Raw genomic sequence first — 23,887 nt, 5'->3', positions numbered from 1 at the left:
ACGTCTGTTACTAGTAACTGACAAATCAATTCTCCCTTACTAGTAACCCACTAATTAACCACTAACCCACCTTAAAACATCTAACTAATGGTAACTAATGCATCATGAAGTTCACCCTAGCATTAATCCTAGCAACTATAAAACGGCGAGACCGGCGGTGAACCCTCGAGACCGGCGAGAGAAAGCAATAAGTTAGAAGAGCTAGCTTAGGTCTCTCTTGGGCCTGCTCTTGTGATGGCTTCCGAGGTGCGCGCATGGCTTCTCCTCCTCGTCCTCCTAACATGGGGTGCTATCTTGGGGCCGGCAGCAGGGGCAGCGCCGGCGCCGCCGCTCAACGTCAATTATGTGAAGGACTGGGGGCGCCTGGTCGACCACGGGACTGAGGTTGATCTCATCTTGGATCAGAGCACCGGTACGTACCTGCATGGTTGCTGCTTATATAGTTATTAGTTCTTGCCTTGCCAAACGACACACGTACTGCATGCACGCAAGAAAGACGACGAGGATAGTGAGGCTCTCGTGAATCGTGAATTCGTAATGAATAACATTGCCGTGATCGTGCAGCGGCTCGTGGTGGTGGGTTCAAGTCCAAGTCCACGTACGGGTCAGGGTTCTTCCACTTGAGGATGAAGCTGCCGTCCGGCTACACGGCCGGCGTCGTCACAACCTTCTATGTGAGATCGAAACTAAACTTGTTGTTCATTTTATTTTATCATATACTGATGATACAATAACGAAGATCGATCGTGTGCTTCTTGTAGCTTATTTCGCAGCCAGAAGACGGCACCCGTGACGAGGTGGACTTCGAGTTCCTGGGCGACAAGGCCGGCGTGCCCATCACCCTCCAAACCAACTTCTTCGTCAACGGCCACGGCCAGAGGGAGCAGCGGCTGCACCTCTGGTTCGACCCTTCCGCGGACTTCCATGACTACAAGATCCTGTGGAACCCCTACCTGCTCGTGTAAGCCCCAGACGATGAATTGCATGGCTCGGCGTACGTAGAATGAAGCTAGGCACATTTTTCATGTCAACAATATAATGCAATCCACATGAAGGATGTTCGTCGACGAGACGCCAATCCGGGTGTTGCGCAACCTGAGGAGCACCGTGCCGGGGTACGAGTTCCCAACGAAGCCGATGCTGATCCGCGCGAGCATCTGGGACGGCTCCTCCTGGGCCACGGACGGCGGGCGAACCAAGGTGGACTGGTCCAAGGCACCGTTCACGGCTGGGTACCAGGGGTTCGACGTCAACGGCTGCGCCACCGGCAGCGGGACACCGTGCGACTCGCCGGGCCTGTGGTGGAACGGCGCCGGCTACCGGGACCTCAGCGCGCAGCAGCGGGCGGCCTACGAGGGCGTCAAGAAGAAGTACATGATCTCCGACTACTGCGCCAACAAGAAAAGCCGCAAGATCGAGTGCAGCTATGCTTGGTGGACTGGCTAGGTGTGCTGGTACGGTGGATAGGATCATCGGTTTATGTGAATAGTTTCTTGCTGGTGTGTGATAGTTTGTTGGAACAATAATAGTAAAGGGTATGTTATTGTGAGTGTTTCAGGCATTATTGTTTGATTTGAAAACAACCGTAATTCTGGCTTTGTCAAGTTATGCCATGTTCATGCTTAAATATATCTTTTTATTAGGACCTAAGATTTTCTTTAAAGATAATAATGGAAGGTAACACAAGGGCGGAGCTAGACCAAATTCAAGGGGAATGCACTTGTGCCTTGTGGATATATATTTTTTTATTGTAAGGGTGCGAATATGGTGAAAATTTAGCCATAACCCACAAGTCACTACATAGATCAGTCCCAGACGTAACATCCCGCTTCATCTTCAAATGAGAGGAATCAGATCACTTAATTATAGTTTAACACCACAATATGAATGTAATAAGGAGTTTATACTTATGCATCATGTTCTCCCAAAGAACAACTTCGATACACTTTGTGAAATAATTTGAAGCCACGAACACGGAGCAATCTCCTTTGAAAGGAGGATGAACCTGCCTAATGAAGTCCAATCCCCATCCTTGAAATGTCCATGGTTCAATGATAGCATACATCATTCCAGCAGGCACCGACTGCACATTGTCAAATAACCATTGACACTTTCCACACCCTCGGCTATCATATTAAGCCAATAAAAATGAGTCCATCGTAGAAACCACTTCATCGATAGTCGATTGATTCATACTACAAATGCCTTTGTGTACCTCTCCCTAGTCACTAAAGCTTGATCAGAATCCAAGCACTTCGGCAATAAGTCTTTGACGGTTCATTGATACAACTCATCATTGACCAACATGTACTTAAATGCTATCCACCAAACAGTTTTATCAATTTTAGCACTTGGATCGTATACATAAGCATTAATGGAAGCTCTCAAATCACTTACTTTGATCTCAATAATGGAAGCTCTCAAATCACTTACAAGAAGTTTTATCAAGAAAACTAGCTAGGATGGTTTCTAAAATTGCCCAAGACACTTTGGCACTGTCAACCATAGAATAACTAGACAATTTCTCGAGTCTGGCCAGACCGATTTTTTCCTAGAATCCCTTCAGCAGCATGTTATTACATCGACTCTTCTATAATATGAAAATGTCGCTCCGCGACATGGTAGCCTAACACTTGTGCTAAAATATTGGTATTCTCATGCCTAGGAGTATAACAAATTTGAAATTTATCAAATGGCATTCTCGACATAGCATCTAGCGGCAGCATCCGCTTTGAGACACTCAAGTTCACCATAGACTGCGCGAAGCTAGCCCGTTTTGCCCCCGCGTTCACTGCAGGCCAGGCTTTCCATTTCGGAATCCTAGACTTCGTAATTTGGGTGCCTCACATTCTTTCATTCCATATCATTTCGTTAAGAAAATACCAATGTGTGCACTGAAGAATACCATATATACTAGTTAACTCACTCAGAGGAGAGATGCAAGCTAATTTTAAGTGACCCACAGTTGATCTCTTTATAAGGGGGGTAGAGAATTCTTAGCAAGTCGATTGTTTTAAAGACCGCCGATACTGATATGATTCTTGGAATGGATTGGTTAATGGAGACTGGAGAGAGAAGCTATAATTCAGTGTTGAGGATTGAAGTTGAAGTTGATATGCAAGCTAAAGATTGAGGCGCAGTCAATTAACTAGAAGTTAATTCTAGAGATCAGTTCAAAGTGGTAAAGGAGTAGCTGCTGCTCTTTGGAAGATCCTTCGAATAATCTCAAGGACGGGATTCCTTTTCCAATAGAGTTTGAACTTGTATCAGGTTTTGGTGCTTTTGCCTTTGGTCTGATAAATACAGCATCAACAAAGAATAACAGATCTTCGGAGACGAACTAATAATGCCACCTACATAGAATTTATGTAAAACAATTGCTACTGATAAAAATTCCGAAGGATATCAAATACAAGATGAAACGATATTGCAAAATAGTTCTAACAGCAGAAAAAATTCAAACTTTTTCAACCAAACAAAAATACACACAAGTTGAGTGAACAAACTACGCTTTACTCACTTTCCAGGAAGGAGGCACTCTTGGTCTTGGCACGATAAAAACGTCAGTTTTTTTTTTCTAATTCCTAGCAGTAAGAACAAAGGTAGATTCTCGCAAATCACCGAGGCACAACTTGCACAAAGCACGTTAAAAAATTTCAAGTAGCCTTGCTAGAAAATACCGTATTCAGGATTTCAAGGTAGGGTTGACTGACCAAGGCGCACGCTTGAAAAGTTGAAGTCCATGCATGCATCTAACATGCCCTTGACAAATCAACGCACCAACCAGGGAATCATTCTCCAACGTTTTTTGCCTATATAACAAGCTACTACCTCACGCATGCAAACGGACAATGCCACACTGACAGACACAAAGCATACAGCAAGTCCACAATGGCATCTCCACCGCCGGCCACCGAGATCCAGATTCCTAATTCGCACACCAACGGCGTGCCAGTGAGATCACCGACGATCATTACCGCCCCACACATGCCTAGTAAGGTCGCCGATGCTGAATCCACGGCTATGCCGTCAGCACCCAATCCCGGGACTGCGACCGACAAGGTGATGGCAAGCACGGCGAACCTGGCGCAGCTCTTGCCGACTGGCACTGTGCTGGCGTACCAGGCGCTGTCTCCAACGTTCACAAACCATGGGAGTTGCTAGTTTGCTACCCGGTGAACAGGTGGCTCACCGCAGTGCTGGTCGGCGTCCTGGCTGTTCTCTCCCTCTTCTTCTCGTTCACCGACAGCATCATCGGCCGTGACCACAAGCTCTACTATGGCGTGGCCACGCCCCGCGGCTTCAATGTGTTCAACTTCTCCGCGGAGGAGGAGGAGCGGGGGTGGGCGCTCGGCGAGCTGCAGCGGCTGCGGCTCCGCCCGCTGGACTACGTGCATGCCTTCTTCACCGCCGTGGTGTTCCTCACCGTGGCGTTCAGCGACGTTGGGCTCCAGAGGTGCTTCTTCTCCAACGCTAGTGACAACACCAATGAGCTCCTCACCAACCTGCCGCTGGGGATGGCGTTCCTGTCCAGTTTTGTGTTCTTAATCTTCCCAACAAAGAGGAAGGGCATCGGCTACAACGATACCACACCCCGTCAGAGAGCAGCTTGAGGGCCACTCTGCATTTCAGAATTTCAGATCCGGAATATCAAACAATTGTTAATTGCAATGCTGGTAGTATGGCTAATAAGATTAGATCTTGATTACTTCCTGTATTGTCTACTTTGTACCTAGAGATTTAGACTTCGTAGGTCACCCAGTTTTATATGGTCCACGGAGGTACCATGCAGTGATTCCTTTCCTAGATTATTTCAGCCATTTGGATTACTCACTCTGTCCAAAATTCTAAATCTCTACCCCTAAAAAGACCAAAACGTCATTGTACCCGGTGATATCAAGTTTGGATCCCTGCGCACACATCCTACCCGGTTCCGATATAAAGACCGGATCCACATGCCCGCGTCCGATACGAAGTTCTTGGAGCTCATGTGTCCACGTCCTATTACTGAGATTCACTCCAAAGATGATGAGCAGACGGTAGGACCAGGTGGGGTTGAGCAGACTGCCTGGAGGAAGGGGTGCACATGGGTGGTGGGCTGCCGGAGGTTCACTCCAAAATCCAGTTTTTTGCCATTATGTTTAAGGAACTGTTGGAGATCCTCACGGTAGCAACATGCTGTGATCATGTTTCTATAATCAATTCGATACCCCTGGCCTATTTGAGAACGGCTAAAAAAATGTTGTTTGAATTTACGGTTATCCTAGCGCTCGGACATATGGCGCGAGCGCGCATCCGGACGCACCTCGGGGGCATTCGATTGTCGTAACAGGAACCATTCGACCCCAACCAAATCAACATAACGATTCCTCAGAAACAATACGAGCTAACCAAAAATCCGGCGGCCCGTCCCACACCACTCAGCGCGCGGCCCGTCCCCCCGACGCGCCGCCATCCGCGCCGTGCCCCCTGTCCCCCACCGCGCCCCATTCCCCACCGCGCCCCTGTCCCAAGAGCACGAAACACTTTCAAGGGCAACATCGCAAATTATGTAAACTATGTAGTGCAACATCGGAATAAAAATACTACAACATCGCAAAACTATATACTGCAACATCGAAAATTATATACTGCAACAATAAAAAAATATACTGCAACATCTCAAACAGTAGTACTGCAACATCGCAAAATCAACCATAAAACATGGAAATGGAAAACATCTCAAATCACCTTTTAGTGCTGCAACATTTAAAAAAGATAATTTCAACAATTAAAATCATCTGTTGCAACATTAGGGGAAAAATACAAATCCCAACATTAAAACTCCCTTTCTGCAACACATGAATCACCCTATTAGTACATTTGAAAATCATCTATTGCAACATCCCAAAAATCCCCGTGCAGTATGGAGAAACAGCAAGAACAACGTATGTACAAAATAGCAAGGAGATGGGTTTGAGGTGTAGATTGCTCCAGCCCCTGGCCCATCACCTTCGAGCTCGTTGGAGGGAGGAGAGAATAGGACCCCAGAGTTCACCGGAATCCTAGCCATCGTCGCGTCCCTCAGATCCAGAAGAGGAGGAGGATGAGGGCTCAGATCCAGAGGAAGAGGGGGAGGAGGAGGCTCAGATCTACAGGAGGACCGACCTACCTTGTCGGAGCCGCCGCTGTCGTGTCCTCGTCTCTGATGGGGGAGCGGTAGCCGGGTCACTGGGGCGCGGAGTAGCAATGGAGGTCGCGGAGGAGGGAGGGAGTGAGGGAGCACTGGCAGGTGGGCGGAGCAATAGCGAGATGGCGCGCGGCGCGCAGCGTCCGTCTTGGCGGGAGGGCGGGGCGGCAGTAGAATGGGAGGGGTGCGAGCGCTGCGGGAGTGAGCAGTCAAGGAAAGGATGAGGAGGAGGAGTGCAGGAGCCGGCATGCGGCACGGATGGGTCGGATTCGGTGTGGGTCGAATGCGTCCGTTCCTGTCCGGACGCCCATCATTATAGTTGAATTTATGAAAAGATTGATTGCATTTTAAAAAAGTTTGCTTAGATTTAGGGGGGGAAACATAAAGATTGCATGTAAAGATCTTGGTCATTGTCCCGCTGTAACACGGGCATTAGTCTAGTTCTAATAACATTCTGAGGCCTTGTATTTCTACTGATTCGGCAGATGTCCTGCTGACCTGCCATATTACAATTCATACTTGTTTTTTCTTTTTATGGAAGTTGTCCTTCGCCTGGCATCATCTCTGCACGCTTAGTCCGCTCCATCGGCCCCCCAACACCACACCCCCAACCCCACACCAAAACCCAAATAGCCATCACCACTGTGTCGAGCGCCTCGTGTGGGCGCAACTTGCGGCGACCGACGAGTATCCATGAACCGTGGTTGCAAATTACTTGGTAAACCTGAATGCTAAACTTGTATTGTCAGGGAACAGGCTCAGTTCCTCCCCCTGGGGTGGTCAGAGTTCGAGTCCTAAGGGACTCGCTCTTTATTTGTGGCTTCGGCCGCAGTGACCAAGGAAAGAAAAAACTCTCTCGTCTGCCCCACATCCAAAGCACAGGTCTGTGGTCAGCTCATCTCACGGAGCTACGGTGCCGCTATATATGGGTGGGATAGGGGTTTGAGGGTTTTTTCGATCTGCGTGAGGAGATCTTCTTCTTAAGCCGGAATACCCGGGGACTGTCTAGCTACCGTGGATAGAGTTTTTTTAAACTTGTAGTGTCATTTGTGAGGATACTAAATAATGTTCCCTAAACAATGCAGCGACTTGAGGTTATCTAACACCAACTCAACTCATAATCTCATGCCTGCCAGTTCAACGAGGACGGGGCAGCCAGAAACTTAAAACTTGAGCCTGTTGATGCCAAAATTGTGGTCAACACACTGATAATGAGCTAGGTCGCTCGGTATAGAGTCTAGCCGACTTTCTGGTCGGTTAACGCCTAAGGTACATTCGCACACAACCTGACGTCTCTAGCGATGAGCGCAATATACAAGACACGTCGCACGAGGAGCCTCATCGGGGGTGCAATATGCAAGACACACCGATAAGATGTCTTGAAATCTGAAACCCCACATGGCCGAGAGGACCCTGTGTTGACAACCAAAAATGTGAACATAGAAATTGGGCTTTACCAATAAGTTTCTGGCATCAACAAGATATTAGAAAATATTTGGCGCAACAAAGATCGAAGCCCAAGCTGAAAAGGATAAAATTGGGCTTGCCCTGCCCAAACCGGCGCCCAGGCCGGTTTCCCTGGACCTGAGAAAATCGCCCAGGCCGGTTTGGTTGGAGTCAGGTTTGTTTCCAAATCAGTTTTGGATCTATTTTTAAAGTGGAAAACTTGGAGATTACGTTTCGGACATGTTTCCTACTGAGATATGACCATCCCCTCCATATAAACGAGAAGAACACATCCTGTTGAGGAATCCAACTTTCAATCATCAAAAAACACATCTACTATCTTTTTTCCCTAACTCATCAGTAGATACATTGGGGAAGCAACCCCTAGCCTTTGGAGTGGAGTACTGGTTTGCTTGTGAGATCATGGCGCGGATGACTACTTCACCATCTAGTATCTATTACTCGTTTCAGGTCAACTATGTCAGAGCATGGCTTGGACAGTTGTATTGTATACAAAACTGACACTTTGTTCGGCTAGCTAGAAAAACGGTTGATGCTGATGCTGATTTGTTGTGAAAAAAAAACACTGTTATTTCGCTAAAACGGTACAGCTGATAAGTTCAAGCGAACAGGACCAACCAACCTTAGGAGAATCTTATCAGGAACTTCTAGGGTTGGCCCACATAACTCTTGGGACCTCAAAAACTGCAAGCAAAAGCACAATGAGCTCTCTAACATCCAGATGCCGACATCATTAACACCTTCAATGGTGGGACTACGTGTGAACCCCCTAGTGCACAAGCTTAGGTGTGAGCACAACGGCCTATCATCTATCCAAGTCAGGCGCTGCCGCATTACCATCATCTCGAACTCTCCATTGTTTCTGCTTCGATACATCCTTGCTAACGTCGTCAACAGCATCATCGCTCCTCCACCACTAACCATGGTGACTTCATCTGCAAATGTGATGTTTGTGAGTTCATGCTATTTTGCCATGTTGTTCAATTCAACTAGTATCTGACGGAATTACATGCTAGTATATGCATTTGTCATGGTTTATGTCCTAGAATCAATCATTAAATTGCCTAATTTCTAAATAGAGTTTGACCTTGTATCAGGTTTTGGTGCTTTGGCCTTTGGTCTGGTAAATGCAGTATCAACAAAGAATAGCATATCTTTGGAGACGAGCTAATAATGCCACCAAGATAGAATTTGTGTAAAAAAAATAGCTACTGAAAAGAAATTTCTAAAGGATATCAAATAAAAGCTGAAACGATATTGCAAAATAGTTCTATCAACAGAAGAAAAAAATCAAACTTTTCCAACCAAACAAAAATACACACAAGTTGAGTGAACAACTACGATTTACTCACTTTCCACGAAGAAGGCACTCTTGGTCTTGGCACGGACACATTATATACTAGCAGGATAGACATACATGATGCAAAAGCAACGCTCGACAAGCATATAACAAATAAGGCAGGACACATATACATGATATGGAGAAGGTCATTATTTCACAACTTTAAGCATGACATTTGTATGTGAGATTAAGCATATTAATAAGTACAACAAGACAGCAAGACATAGACATATATATGAATTAAAATATGGAAAGAGCACATATACTAAACCATGGCATTAAACAATTAAAACTGCTTGTTGAAATTTCGGATTACAAACACCCGTATATCGTCTTCTCTCATATTTGGCCACAAAAATGTCCATGCCCAACGGATGCGATTGTAGCGCCACCACTTGCTTAAATATATGGTGTTGTGATGGATGGCTAACGACCGATGCTGAGAAATCGTCGGGGCCGAAAAGGGTGCATGAGACGAAACTGCCGTTGGATTCACTGGATGTGGACAAACGGTAGCTTTCTCTCCATGTTGGTTTGCGAGATTTTCTAGGTCCAACCAACTAGCAGTAGCTTTTTTCCTTTCCACCACTGCACACTAACGACTTGGACGCCTGAAAATTTTCATTGCGTCATCGATGCTTCGTCTCTGTTTTGTGCTTGCACGGCTTCGATGCTTGGACTCCGTTTTCATCACCGCAGCATAGTTATTCTTGATCATCTCAGTCACACCTCTGGCCGTCTAAAATAGAAACGTTATTTTATTAGAACAGAATCCTCTACATCGATGCATATATACACAGGCTGCAGTTCAATGCTAGATTTATATATATATATATATATATATATATATATATATGCTTGGGCGTTCTCTCCCTGCTCACCAAGCATCACGCTTTCAAGCACACTGCTGTATGCAGGTGCTCTTGTATCATCCACGTCGGCCATTGGCACATCCACCGGCGGCGACCGTTTCTTGGTCCTCCGTGTGCGTCAACCTATCGCATGGTCTCAAGACCAGCCGCTCGTGCTGGTTGCTTACCGTGGTGGACTGTCTCGCTGCCATTTTTCCCCATGCGTACAAACGGGCGGGGAGATATCGTCCACTCGTCCTTGCCGTGCGAACGGCTAGCTAGTGGATGTTTGATGACTCGCACTGTAGACTTGACTATTAAATAAAGCACGTGTGTCTTATATTACCATGCATTGTCATTAAGATTATTGAGTACTTTATTCGTTTCAAAATATAGGATTAATTAATGGGTCTGTCTAGACATCTGATGACAGATTTGTGAAGCCAAAATCTGTCAGATTTTAAACAAATCAAATGGTGACACGTCTGCCAGGGAAAAACGGACAGATGCTAAACACAAAAATTTGTCAGATATAAAACAGGTCGATACCAAACAAGACTCAATACCCGTTAACAACATTCTGAGTTCTTTCTTTTCTCACTGTGTTGGCCACAAACAGCGGCTAGCAGTACACACATCAACACACATGTAGCTGGTGTTCTTTGGTGCTGCGTATGTACAAACAGTGAATGGAATCGCTCTTTTGCAGACGTCTAATACATATGCACAACATGGTAGCTAGCTTGCTTGATCCGTAAGACAATACATTGCATTACAACTGCAGCAGCAAGATGGATCGTAGATTTGGGCTGCTGTGGCCTGATGATGCCCAGCGCAGAACACCTTTGATTCTTTGAACTTGCGCCTGCCTAGAGAAATGTCAGGCCTGGCTCACTCTAGTCACGATGGCAGAAGCATACTCGGAGATCGTTGGATCAGGTGACCGCCCGAGGTGAACGATGACTGGGAGCAACTCCGAAGATCAGAGGAAGCTCCTGCAGATGGCAAAGATAGAGATTACTAGGAGAGTGCTAGCACTTACGGGCTTTTGCAAAAGCATCGGGCTTTGAATTCTTACGAAGAGATCTCCTTGATTGAACTAATCAGTACAGTAGGCTCCGAGCAGACAAATCCAACCTGTAGGACAAAGGCAGGGTGTGCACAGTCAAATGCACTGACATGGCAACTATTATGTGCTTTACTTGATAGATTTATATGGTCTTCTATTGTTTCTTTCTCACCTCTGTCTCCCGGGGAATTTCTGTGAGATCGCATACAGTCCTATTTGTATAAAAGTGAACATGATACCTGAAACAAAGCGGGAACAGAAGATATTCATTCAGGATTGAGGAACATATTATGTTGTTTCTCTTCCCACTTTCAGGAGAGCTTGGTACAGCACCTCTTAGATCTATCTTTCACATGATGATCATCGTCAGCTAACTCAGAGGTGCTATTTTCATGGTATGCAGCAGTCGCGTCATCATCGAATTCGCCTAGAATAAATTTTTGAATAACCTTCAACAAAATAAACACAGTTTACACAGCCATGCTGTAGCTCTAGCAACTTTTGATTGCATATGTGGCAATGTCAATAAAACTGAAACTACAGTTACTATTATTCAAAGTAAAGGCAAGGTATATTATTTTCGCCACATTGTAACTAAGTACAGAACTTGCGTCTCCATTTGAAGCTAGCAATTCTTGCACTGTAACATCCTGAGATTTTTTTTGAGGTGATGGATAGCCAGAATAAAAAAAAAAACAGAAATATTATACAACACACGTGTTTTAGCACCAAAAAACACATGAATTTTTTAGCGCAAAAAACCACGGCCGACCCCTGCGCCTTCTGGTCTGGCATCGCCTGCTGCGCTGGCCGCGTCGCAGAGCTCCGCCTCTCCGGGCTCAGCCGCACCCGCGCGGGCGCCCGACGCGCGGCCTTCGCCGTCAACCAGCACCAGCTCTGGTGGCTCACCGCGCTTGAGGCGTTCAACGCCTTGGTGTTCCCCCTCCCCGGCCGGATCTCGTCCTGGTTCGGCCGCGACCTGTCACCGTCGTCGACCTGACCTCTGCTCCGCAGGCGTCAATGGCGAGCTCCTGACCGATCTCGGCGTGTCCAGGACCCATGACGAACGGGTAGGCAATGGAACCAACCGCTCTGTAACTTGTCCTTCCATATAAAAAAAATTGTTTTATGTGATATGTGATCTATGATCTGTGGATCTGTGATCTTGTTATTGTCTGAAGGTAGAAGAAGGCTAGAGGTGGAAGAAGGGTGGAGGTTGTTGGATCTTAATTTTATGGTGCAAAAAAATTTATGTGTTGGAATTACATAAAACACATGGTTGTTCAGTAGACAAGACTAAAAAAAAAATGTTATGATGGGCTGGGCAAAAAGACAAGTTTATTGAACAAACTCTTACCTTGTCATTGTCTACATGAACCTGTCTGTTTTTCCCATGATAACAGAATTCATACGACCACCAACCTTCGTGCTGTGCCAAAATAAATAATAATGAGTTTTTTTAGGCATTGCCTACCAGGCTACCGGGCACACATGTACACGACTGAAATACACTGTGTATGCTCATGCATAAGAAGAATTGCATGCTCACCCCGTAGAAACAATGATCCTTGAGAATCTCGAGTAACTCATCTGGCTGCTTTGGCTTAATTTTCTATTCACTTTCTATTATAGAATTAGTTGCATTTTGTGGGAGCATTGACTTCATGGTTTTGGTGTCTTCAACTGGTAGAAAGCATTTATAGTCGGAATTCCTTCATACGTCGCTGATGCAGAGTCTGTCACTAAACCGATTGCCAGAGAAGTAGGCCTGATAGTTTGCTGCAGTTCTACCCTTTGCCATCAACTAGTATATGACCCGCAACCTGTAAAAGATCACAGCATGGATAATTAAAGGTATGAGAATGAAAATAAAGAAATGACATCAATTGAGCTAACAAAACCTATGGCATCTACACACAATTATCAACTCAACTTAGCTAAATTCACCATTACAAATCATAATTACTCAAAGACATCCTCAGAACTAAACTATTCCAACACATAGAAAACATGATTGCTGAAAAAACATCACAAACAAATGATAATAGGCATTCAACAGAAAAAAAAACAGCCAATCTGAACACTAGATAGCTACTACTACTAGTACCAGAACAAAAAAAAAATCAAACAATTCTTAAAACAACACATCTAAACAATCCCTCTATTGCTCCCTCACACATCACACAAACACCACATCAAAGAACTAAATCAGTCAACTATAAAAATATTAATTGAATAAAAAACACTCTAGGAAGACACATAGTCTAATCGACTACTCAAATGCACACTTTGAACATCAACTGAACTAAAAAAAACCTCTGAAACTAAATAAAAACACTTAGGACCACTAACAAAAAAAATCAATTACTTATCACCACTAACAAATTCAACTAAACCAAACCAACTAGAAAAGTTGCACCTTTCATAAACAACCTACAAATAAAGACACCTCATCATAACCTAGACACACACCCACACAAACACAGACACACACAGAGTGAGAGAGAGAGAGAGAGAGAGAGAGACAGACGCCCACACACACTCCACACAGGTAACCAAAAAAACAATAATCGAGCTAATAATAATCAATTGTCAAAATAAAAAATTTCTCAAAAATTACTCCAAACATACAAATTACAGCTCATAGGCCACAAGATCATCATACAATACCCCACAACAAAACATCACAGAGAGAGACACACACACCCACAAACACACCCAGAGAGAGAGACACACACACAAACAAACAAACAAACACCAGCATCATCAGAAAACACATGCACACACACAGACACCCACACACACCCAACAAACACAGAGAGAGAGAGAGAGAGACACCAGCAGCGCCAAAAAAACACATGCACCCACACACAAACAGTAAACTAGTAAGCAGGTAAAAATCAACTAAAAAATTACTAAGCCTGCAATACAAAGATAACTAATGCCTAGGTAACTCATCAACCTGATGACTACCAGAAGGGCAAAAACAAATGCCTAGGTAAAAACAACTCTAAAAAAACCAGATAACTCTAAAAAACAATAATCAAGCTAATAACATTCAATTGTCAAAACAATAATTTTCTCAAAAATTACTCCAAACATACAAATTATAGCTCATAGGCCACAAGATCATCATACAAATTACAACTCATAGGCCACAAGATCATCACACAGAAAGAGAAAATTCCCCATTTCAGCTTCACTACAAACACCCTACTACACAAGTAACATCACCTGCTAATCTGTAGTAATAGATGAAGCATTTCAAGTCCGGACAGAAGAAAGCACTGGAACCAGTAACCTATCATCAAACAATCAACATCCAACTAGAAATGGGTCCGCTAAAGCCCCTATTAGCAGTGATTGTCATAGCTCCAAGCTGCGGGATATTCCCCATTCCAGCCTCACTACAAGCACACAACTCTCAAGCAGAATGAACCGCCTAAATCTGAAGTAATAGCTTCAGTACAAGCAATAAGCTCAAGATTCCAGTCTAAACAAAAACACTGTAATTAGCAGCCTATCATCAAGTGACCAATATCGAATTTGGGAAGCGATGCGCTAAACCCTACCCCCTAATTGCACTAGAAGCAGTAACCTATCATCAATTAATCAATTAAAAAAAGCACTAGCGCGTCTCCTGCATGGACCGCCAACACATCGAACCACATCAGGAGCGAGAAGAGAACGAGGTGGCGGCAGGCCAAACATATGGCTGGGTGCCTCAGCCGCGCAGGAGCCTTCACCACCTCCCGCCCCCAACCCCTGATCTCCCTTCCCTTCCGGGTCCCGACCGTGACATCGGCGCCCAAGCAAAGGCAGCACGCACAGTGCAACAGCTCCTCAAATCAGCGGAAAAAAAAAACAACATCTACAGGAACAACAAAGTACACTTACGGAAGAACAGCAGCACTCCCCCACACCCACAGCTCGACGCAGCTCAGCCCCGCCGCGGCACAGGCACACCCACAGCCCACCGCGGCACAGGAGAAGTGGCGACCCGAGGAGCCGCTCCAACCACCGCCCGCCACGGCACACGGGGGAGAGCGCGTGCGACGCCGAAGGCTCCGCGCGCACCCACTTCCTGGCGTGGCTCAAGCGAAGCGGGCGTCGAGGCGACGGCGAGAGGGGGAACGTTCGTCGGCAGAGGGAAGCGGCCGCCGCGCTACACGCGCCGCCCACGCAACCGCGGGGAAGGAGACGAGATGCAGAGGGGATGAGAAATTTCAATATTTGACTTCCAATTCGTCTGCCTCGTAACATTATCCAATTCGTCTGCCTTTTGAAATTTGACACCGAAGATATGAATTGTTTCGATTCAAGGGATTTCAGCTATTTTCTCACCTTTTTCTTTTCCTTTAATTTTTTCACCTCTCCCCACCCTCCTGAAAGGACCAAACTACCCCTGGCTCATTCTAACAGACCTGTGCAACACCAGACGCTTGGCTCCTGTGCATCAGGCACCTCAGCCGCACAGGACATGAAAACTGCAGCATTTCAACAAAAAAAAACTGGACACTACAGCACACAGCAGCCCAACGCACCACACTGACATGCTTATATTCATAAAATTCCATCTACCATTATAAGCAAATTTGACCATGTTAACAGCATCGATAGAAACATACAGGTCTACTAGTTTTCCATCGAAATTAACTGAGTACATGGTGTCCAAACGAATTTAAGAGTACATGTTTTCAAATCCAAAAGAAACATCCAGGGGAATAGAAGTTTTCCTGGGTACTTAGAACACAAAAGAGGCCATATAATTGTTCTTGAATTGTTCAAACAGCACTGTTTCTCCCCTTCCTTGGAGTGAGCTTTTTCTTCAGTCCTAACCGACGCTTTGCTGGAGACTTAGTGGGAGTGCTAACAATATTCAGTGCCTTTTCTCCAGTTTGGCTGAATACATTGAAAAATAGGAGAGGGATGCTTCAGTACATGAACAAAGGTGAGTATATATACATGCTCAATTTATTAGTACTTTTACCTTGCTGTTACAGGTCCAGAACTTGTAATGATTTGATTTGCCCCTCCTAGCTCCATCATTGTTAAAGTTTATTGGCTAAAAATGAAAGGAAAGGTCTTGCTGATTGATCAAGTCTTTGTACAGTTCATAGAGGTACCTTCTTGTCACAGGACCAGGAGAAGTGTTGATTTGACTTGTGCCTTCTAGTTCTTCTATGGTTGATGGGAATTGACTGAAAAATAGAGAAAATGGTTAATGTTTTTATACAGACTCTCATTTTGATTTAAAACACATAGATGATGTTATTTTTTTGACCTTGTTGTCACAGGACTATTGTTCCCTGAACTTCCTGCTCAGCAACCTTCTGCCTTTTGGTAGAGCCTGGAGGCCTGCCAGCCTTCCCTTTGTTGGCTCGGCTTTTCCTGGACTTGAAAAGTTGTTAATAAAATGAAATATGAATCAAGCATGACAGGTGACAATTTTACCTTCTCTTTGCTATTCCATTTAGCGGGCACTTTGGAGATGTCGACCTATGACCAAGACCCAAGCAATTTTTACATTTCACTTGCCACATGCCTTTGGCCCTGGATTTGGTGCCCTTGCCCTCAATGCAGCTAGGACGTCTGAGTTTTCTTTGTCTACCAGACGGCCTCTTTTCGAGAGGTGGTAACACTTTGAATCCAAGAAAACTGAAAATATATTGGGACTTGTCAAGGTAGTGGTCTAATCACACCACCATAGGCTAGCCTAAAATAGTAAACTGAAAAGTAAGGATGCAAGTACTCTTCCATCTTAGGATTTCTACATGTGGTGATGAGTGCCAAAGCGTGTGGGCATGGTTTTCCTGATGACTTGCCACTCCCTGTAGGTGCATATGTGGTTTTTAATATTGACCACATGTCTTATGATCTTCTGTGAATCAGTAACCTTTGTCACCTCTGCTTCATCACTTCCACCATCTTTGATCATCAAGTGGCCCAACTGCCTACTCAGTGCATGTAGTTGGCGAACAACAATTGGAAGCATTATATGCCCTTCAAATTTCTCACCTATTCTCCTCCTCCTTGCATACAGTTCCATAAACTTGGACCTAAGGGTGTCAGCAAGGTCAGCTATAGGAAGGTCCTTAATATCCTTCACCCAGTTGTTCAAAGCCTCAGCAACATTGCTGGTGATATGATCACACTTTATGTGTTCAGAGAATTTGCTCCTCATCCACTTTAACTTGTGATTGGTTTTCAACCATGGCTCAACATTTTTATTTGTTGCATACATCTTGTTCATGAGATACTCATGGTAATCTGGTTGGAAAGTTCTAGTTGCAGGATACATTCTCCAAATGCAGGCCCTTAAAAACGCTTGCTGAAATTCTTCATCAGATGGACAAAACATTCTCTATGCTCAGCCCAAGGGTACACTGTCTTTATTGCATTCTCTATGCCCTTGCAAGCATCTGAAATTATAGCTAGGTGATGTGGATTCCCAATTGCCTTCTGCAGCTGCTGTATAAACCAAGTCCAGTTATCAGTAGTCTCACCATCAAAAAATCCAAATGCAACTGGATATATCCAGTTGTGTCCATCTAGTGTTGTAGCTGAAGGTAGGTGCCATTTCATGTACCATTGAGAGTTGTGGAGTCCATTATCAAAAATGGCCTACAACCATTTAGGAAATCATCAATGCTAGGTTTCAAGCAACAAAAAAAATCTGTGAAAATATACACCAGTTTTCTTATTGATTACATCTATCTCTACAACACTTCCTGGCATTCTGAGCTCAATCTCTGCCTTGAAGTTGAATAGATATCCAAAACTTTCATCCCATGTAGCAAAATTTTGTTCTCTTGCCACATCTCTACTAAGATGCACAGTTGAGTACCCAATTTTCACTTGATTTGTCCTCTAACTCCTCTTGCAGTTTCTTTGAACCCATGTTAGGATCCTTCTTTAGAAAAAGGGCACTAGTACAGAAACAGGATTTACTCCCGGTTGGGAAACCCCTTCAGTCCCGGTTTCCCAACCGGGAGCACGAATTTAGGACTAAAGGGTCCCTCCTTTAGTCCCGGTTTCTCGCCCAGGACTAAAGGCCCACCTTTAGTCTCAGTTGGTAATACCAACTGTGACTAAAGAGGCCTCCCGGCCTGGCCACGTGGGCCGGCCCTTTAGTCCCGGTTGGGACTAAAGGTTTTCTTTTTTTTCTTTATTTTTTGTTTCTATTTTCAATTGATGATTCGTTTTGGTTTTCAAATACGCATTCTACGCTGCAAATAATATACGTATTCTACACGCTTATAATGTTCGAACATTTTGTACAAACTAAAGTATGAAACTAACATATATATTACATGCATATACATATATTGTACGTTATTTTATGTACATATAATATGTATATATATATTACAAATAAAGCTTGTATTGTATATTCTATCATATCCTTGGGATAACAAATTCACTCCATCTAGTTTGGCTTCCATGTTTCATTCACGTCATTGTAGAACTCGCCGGCGGGGTTTAAGACCTGGTCATTAAGAAATCCTGCTATGGCCTCTTGAATTGCTTTCAGTTGGTCACGTCGTATGACTTTTTCCTTCAACCATAGAGTCTTCAATAAAAGTTAAAAGAAAAATATTAATATATATATATATGTTGGTCACGTGATTACTTATATATATGAGCAATAAAAAAATTGTGAATATATGAATATATTTATATAACGTACTTTGAGGGTCTCTTCAGGAGTTCTTTTTGCGTACGCCATGATGAACTCGCAAACATAGTATCCGCAGTAGTTGTTCCCCTGTTCTTGCCTCAGAACCCACTTTTACGAGAAAAAAGATCTGGTGAATTGAAAGCATGCATGGTGTTAATTGAATTATATATATATAAATGTAGCTAGTACTTACTTTGTGTGCGATTACATCCAGTGGCGCTTTGCAATATTTCATGTGGTGTTCCTCAATGAAACTTTTCCAAACATTGCGCCCAATAAAAAAAAATTAATTTGGCCTTTAATAATTGTTGCAGTTAAGAGATCGGGGTATATATACTTGCTAGAGAGACCAAATTATCCTTGGATGATATCTATCATGTCTTGGTACTCTATTTGCTTTTTTCTTAACGAGTCTAAGATGCTCAACCGACTATTGGCCATATCGATGACCATCAATATCTAGTGATTGATGCATATATTTTTATACACAAATATGATCGACATTAACTAGAGTCAACATATATATATATATATATATATATATATATATATATATATATGGGAGATAGCTTAGCTAGTAAATAAATAATTAATCAAATGTCCATATGATCGACATTAATTATTTAACACTCACTTGAAGTTGTAGGGGAAGAGTATGTCCTTGTTTTATTGGTTCACTAAGAACCTCATGAGATTTTTCTTGAGTTCAGTTTTCCATTGAGGTGGGGGATTAGGGTGTTTGAATACGACATTTGGATCAACGAAACCAACATCATTATCCTTTCTCTTTTCTGAGTTCTGTCATCTCATATCTGCATATATAAAAATATAGTGTGAGGATATATAATTTTTATATATACATGTAGCTTTATATATACACTTTAATAGTAGAAAATAATCACACTTACAGACAATAGCAGCTAATGAGACTTTTGTCGAGAGTCCAGGTGGCATAGTTGGTGTAATTCTAAAAACTCGACATATATAACGTCATCGCCACGGAAGTAATGTTGGTTTCTAATTCTAACAGAAACAAAGTTCTCTTCCTGTTCATACGCCACCATGTATCACTTATTTAGCAGGTACATTTGCGTACCCAGTTCACCTAAGGCCTCAGGGTTGTATAGACTCTTTCCATGTTCAAATTTCTTCCAAGGATCCACTTTCGGAGCAAATGGTCCTTCAGCGAGCACTTGGGCAAGGTCCAAACCGGTATCCTCGTAAAACCGAGCCAGGTCCTCAAAATCGACGTCCAGTACGTCTAAGATTGAAACATATTCATTACAAATGACAAGAGGGGGGACTGATTGTTGCGATTGTTGTCCGAGTTGTGCAACACCTTTCCCTGCTCTAGTCTTTTTCTGCGCCGCCTCAAATGACTTGGTGAGAGAGCGGTCGTAGTCCGATTTTGGCAGGGTCTTTTGAGATTTCCGCTTTTTCTGGTCCACCTTCTTTCTTAGAAGATCTGGAGGTAGGTAGAAGTACGGTTTCTCCGGGTTCTCCCTCGCTTCTCGTTGCTTTCTTACTTTTTCAAAGAAACTGCTCACATCTTTTTGTACTACAGCATTTAATTCCTTTTCACTTTTCTCGTAAGCCAGTTTTTGGGGAATAACTGGATTAGAGGAGGCTTTCTTCTTTACCGGCTGGTGGGCCAACGGCTTCATTTGTGGGGCGGACCTCTTAGGAGTTGGCTGCTTCTTGGTCATGAAGAGAGGCAGGGCAGCCGTTGGAGACCTCCTTAGAGGCGTTGGAGACCTTCTTGGAGGCATTGGAGACCTCCTTGGCGGTGGCGACGTTGTATAATCATTGCTCGGAGCACTATGATGATCTAGAGATTGAATAATTGGACTTAGGTTGGCGGAGGCCCTGCTGTGTGAGTACAAAAAAGAATAATTAGGTATAAAAAATTGTTATTATTAATCATGCATGTCAATACAAAATTAGTGAAAAAATTGTTTCGTTCACTTTTGTCCGTACCTATTGTCTAGCAGTTGAGGAAGTGGCGGTCGACTAGAGACCCCAAGAATAATGATGTAGCGCTTGCGCCATAGTATGAATATCTTCTCTGCTTCTCCTAGAGTCTTCTCCCCATCACCTCCTGGAAAGTCAAGAGCCAGATCACTAAAACCTTTGTTAACTCTATCCACTGAGACGCTAACATATCCAGGTGGTATTATTGCCCCATGGATTCTTGGTGTCTTGGTAGGATCTGGAGGAGAAAAAACACCGAGAGCCACCATGATTGTGGCATTCCCTTTTGGAATATGTAGCTCATATGATGTAAACGGTGCAGTGATGTCATCCACGGGGAAACGTAGCATTGTGTCATCTTAATTTGGCAACTCCGTGGAAGCGCTGCTGCTTTTCAACTGATTAGGGGGGCTAATATTAATATTGATTCTTGGATCTGATGCCTGCCTTTGGGCACTCATTGCTATTTGCACTTGCTTTATGAATTCGTCCTGCATTCTAGCTTGCATGTCTTTTTCGCGCTCTTATGCTTGAAGCAACGCCTCCTGTGACTCACGAACATATTCCTCCAACCTGCTGATCCGCGCTGCTTTCTCATCCTTCCTTCTCTGTCGGCTTCTGTAGGTATCTCTGTCGTTAGGGAAACCATGCTCCCAAGAAATGTTCCGTCCTAAACCTCTCGTTCGGCCACTGTGTTTAGCAGTTTCGATGGCATACGTCAGTTCATCCTTCTCTCTATTGGGCCTGAACGCACCAATAGCTTTAGCTTGTAGGGCATAAGAAAATCTTTGTGTTGCTCTTTTGAGTTTTGGGCCATGAACCAGCTTTCCGGTCTCTAGGTCCAGTCTTCCCCCATGAGCGAAAAACCAATTCTTCGCGCGTTTGGGCCGATTGAGTGATTCTGATGTGATACCCTTGGCAAGAATGTCCGCTTCCATTTTTTTCCTACTTGGGAATGGCAGTCACGTAGCCACCTGATCCCATGCCATGGTGGTATACCTTCTATCGGGCATTCTCTTGGTTCCTTCTTACCCGTTTCTCACCCTCTTCCGATGTCTTGTACTGAACAAAATCATTCTAGTAGGGCCTCAACTTCGCGAGTGGGCCACTGGTATTGAAATTAGACGTTAGGTTTTTCTTGATGTATTTCATGTATAGGGATTTCTTCCAAGTCTGGAATTGTATGGCCATCTTCTTCATAGCCCACTTTCGAACTAGCTCCTTCAATTCATCATCGTTGATATCACCATAATCATCCGCTTGCAACGTGAAATGTTAAAGGATATCATTCCAAATTAAATTCTTATCAAGATCAGAGACAAAACTAACATGAGGCTCATTGATCTTTTGCTTCCATTCACGGGCACTGATCGGAAGTCTGTCCCTTACAAATCACCCACAGTGTTGCACGAATTTCCTTGTATGTGGACCAAGTGGTTCGCCTGTCTCGATATTGAATTCTGATATTATGTAGCGCCCCTCCAATGGCTTTTTTGGACCTCGAATATTTTTGTTTTTTGCCATTGTGGTCGTCGATCCAGAGGGCTACGTTTAAAAATAAATAAATAAATATCATGTGTACACATAATAGATGATAGATATTTAAATATATATATATATATATAATATTCAAATAAATATATAAATATATATACCTCGCTAGTATTTTCTTGAACAATATTTTCTTGGTTATCTTCAAGAGCCAGGTATTGACTCCCGTCATCTAGATCCTGCTGGTCACCATCGGCAAATTGAGTGCCGGTGTTGATAATATTCATCATTTCTTCATCCATGCTGTCTCTTAGGGCAACCATCTAGCTTTTACACCACTAGATATATCTATAAAAAATAAAAATTATGTCTATAAAATGGACTCCTACAGGACGTGCCACCTCAAGGATAGTAACATTTGTAGATGACATTTGTAGGTCTGAAGTTATCAAATATCCATCAAATTCTAGCTCAAAAACATGTTTAAATAAATAACCATCCGTACTAGTTGACCTTGCTTACGTGATCATCTCGACGAGCATTTCTCCACCGGACGGTACCGTACTTGGCCATGGAAGAGCTCTGATTCTACGAGGAAGGGAACACGGTCTTCCACGACTGTTGTCGCTCTCCCTCGTAGAATCAAAGCTCCTCCTTGACGTCCATTACCGCTCAGCAAAGAACATGCTAGCCGAGATGAACACGGTCCACAAGTTCAACTAGTACGGATTTTCTACAATTTTGTAACTATTTTCTAAGTATTCATTTCATAGAAAAATTAATTCTAAAAAATAAAATGCATGATTTCTAAGTATTTCATTTCATGGAAAAATTAATTCTAAGTGACCTGCTCGACATCGGCGAGCTCGCGGGTGTTTCATAGAAAAATTAATTCTAAGTGACCTGCTCGACAAAATTGAGAAAAAACACACGCTCTCATAACCTTGCTTACGTGATCATCTCGGTGAGCATTTCTCCACCGGACGGCACCGTACTTGGCCACAGAAGAGCTCTGATTCTATGAGGAAGGGAACACAGTCTTCCACGACCGTTGTCGCTCTCCCTCGTAGAATCAAAGCTCCTCCTTGACGTCCGTTACCGCTCAGCAGAGAACATGCTAGCCAAGATGAACACGGTCCACAAGTTCAACTAGTATAAATTTTCTACAATTTTCTAACTATTTTCAAAGTATTTCATTTCACGGAAAAAATAATTCTAAAAAATAAAAGGCATGATTTCTAAGTATTTCATTTCATGGAAAAATTAATTCTAAGTGACCTGCTCGACATCGGCGAGCTCATGGGCGTTTCATGGAAAAATTAATTCTAAGTGACCTGCTTGACAAAATTGAGAAAAAACGCACGCTCTCATGACCTCACACATCTTCTAAGATCACGTAAGCCGCCGCTTGTCGATCTGATCCGACGGTGTTTGACCAGCGCTGAGCGTCGTTTAGGTTGCCTTGGTTGACGGTTCATTCATGATTCATGCTACTAATAGGCACATACAAGAGATCAAATGAGCCCTAGTCATCGTCTTCCAAACCCCGTCGGCACATACAACAGGCACATACAAGAGACCCAATTGATGTCAAGCCGCAAGAAATCAAAACGAGCAAAACACAGACCCAATTGATGGCTCCGGGCCTCCTCGTCCTCAGCGGTGCGTCGGCTCGGGCAGCTCCTCTACTATTGCGTCGCTCGGGCCAGGGACGCTCAGCGCGGGGAAGGCTTGGGGCGCGCTCCGGTGAGGCAGCGCGGGGAAGGCTCCGAGGCTCCTTGTCCTCGAAGGTGCAGCAGCGCGGGGAAGGCTCGGGTGCGCTTCGGCGAGGACTACGGCGACGATG

General features: G+C 43.9%; 2 protein-coding genes and 1 pseudogene across 2 annotated transcripts; 2 read left to right on the top strand and 1 right to left on the bottom strand.

Moving 5' to 3' along the window:
• Positions 1 to 234: 234 nt before the first annotated feature.
• LOC136525895 (xyloglucan endotransglucosylase/hydrolase protein 3-like) lies at positions 235 to 1,446 on the top strand. The gene is made up of 4 exons (XM_066518732.1): positions 235 to 412; positions 565 to 674; positions 762 to 961; positions 1,056 to 1,446. Exons 1-4 carry the CDS (start codon positions 235 to 237, stop codon positions 1,444 to 1,446), a joined length of 879 nt encoding a protein of 292 aa, XP_066374829.1.
• A 2,445-nt stretch (positions 1,447 to 3,891) lies between these two features.
• Positions 3,892 to 4,613, top strand: LOC136525894 (protein DMP10-like; annotated as a pseudogene).
• A 6,198-nt stretch (positions 4,614 to 10,811) lies between these two features.
• Positions 10,812 to 15,243, bottom strand: LOC136525893 (uncharacterized). Its single transcript, XM_066518730.1, has 5 exons — positions 14,796 to 15,243; positions 11,232 to 11,347; positions 11,071 to 11,137; positions 10,908 to 10,966; positions 10,812 to 10,824 (listed from the first exon to the last, which is right to left on the bottom strand). The coding sequence occupies exons 1-5, from the start codon at positions 15,159 to 15,161 to the stop codon at positions 10,812 to 10,814; spliced, it is 621 nt and encodes a 206-aa protein (XP_066374827.1). The 5' UTR covers positions 15,162 to 15,243.
• Between the last annotated feature and the right edge of the window lie 8,644 nt (positions 15,244 to 23,887).

The sequence above is a fragment of the Miscanthus floridulus genome, chromosome 19, assembly GCF_019320115.1.
Source record: "Miscanthus floridulus cultivar M001 chromosome 19, ASM1932011v1, whole genome shotgun sequence".
Taxonomy (NCBI): Eukaryota; Viridiplantae; Streptophyta; class Magnoliopsida; order Poales; family Poaceae; genus Miscanthus; species Miscanthus floridulus.
Note: the sequence above shows the minus strand (reverse complement) of the source record. Positions and strands in the feature narration are given on the sequence as shown.

Bases quoted from the DNA above. Each gene is read 5' to 3' on its own strand.
- LOC136525895 (XM_066518732.1), top strand. From the start codon at position 235: ATGGCTTCCGAGGTGCGCGCATGGCTTCTCCTCCTCGTCCTCCTAACA. The intron at 413-564 runs GTACGTACCTGC...GTGATCGTGCAG, and splicing joins CATCTTGGATCAGAGCACCG to CGGCTCGTGGTGGTGGGTTC. The intron at 962-1,055 runs GTAAGCCCCAGA...ATCCACATGAAG, and splicing joins TGGAACCCCTACCTGCTCGT to GATGTTCGTCGACGAGACGC.
- LOC136525893 (XM_066518730.1), bottom strand. From the start codon at position 15,161: ATGTTACGAGGCAGACGAATTGGAAGTCAAATATTGAAATTTCTCATC. The intron at 11,348-14,795 runs GTAAGTGTACTT...ATTTTGTTGAAG, and splicing joins GGGAGTGCTGCTGTTCTTCC to GTTATTCAAAAATTTATTCT. The intron at 11,138-11,231 runs GTGCTGTACCAA...GCTTTGTTTCAG, and splicing joins GTGAAAGATAGATCTAAGAG to GTATCATGTTCACTTTTATA.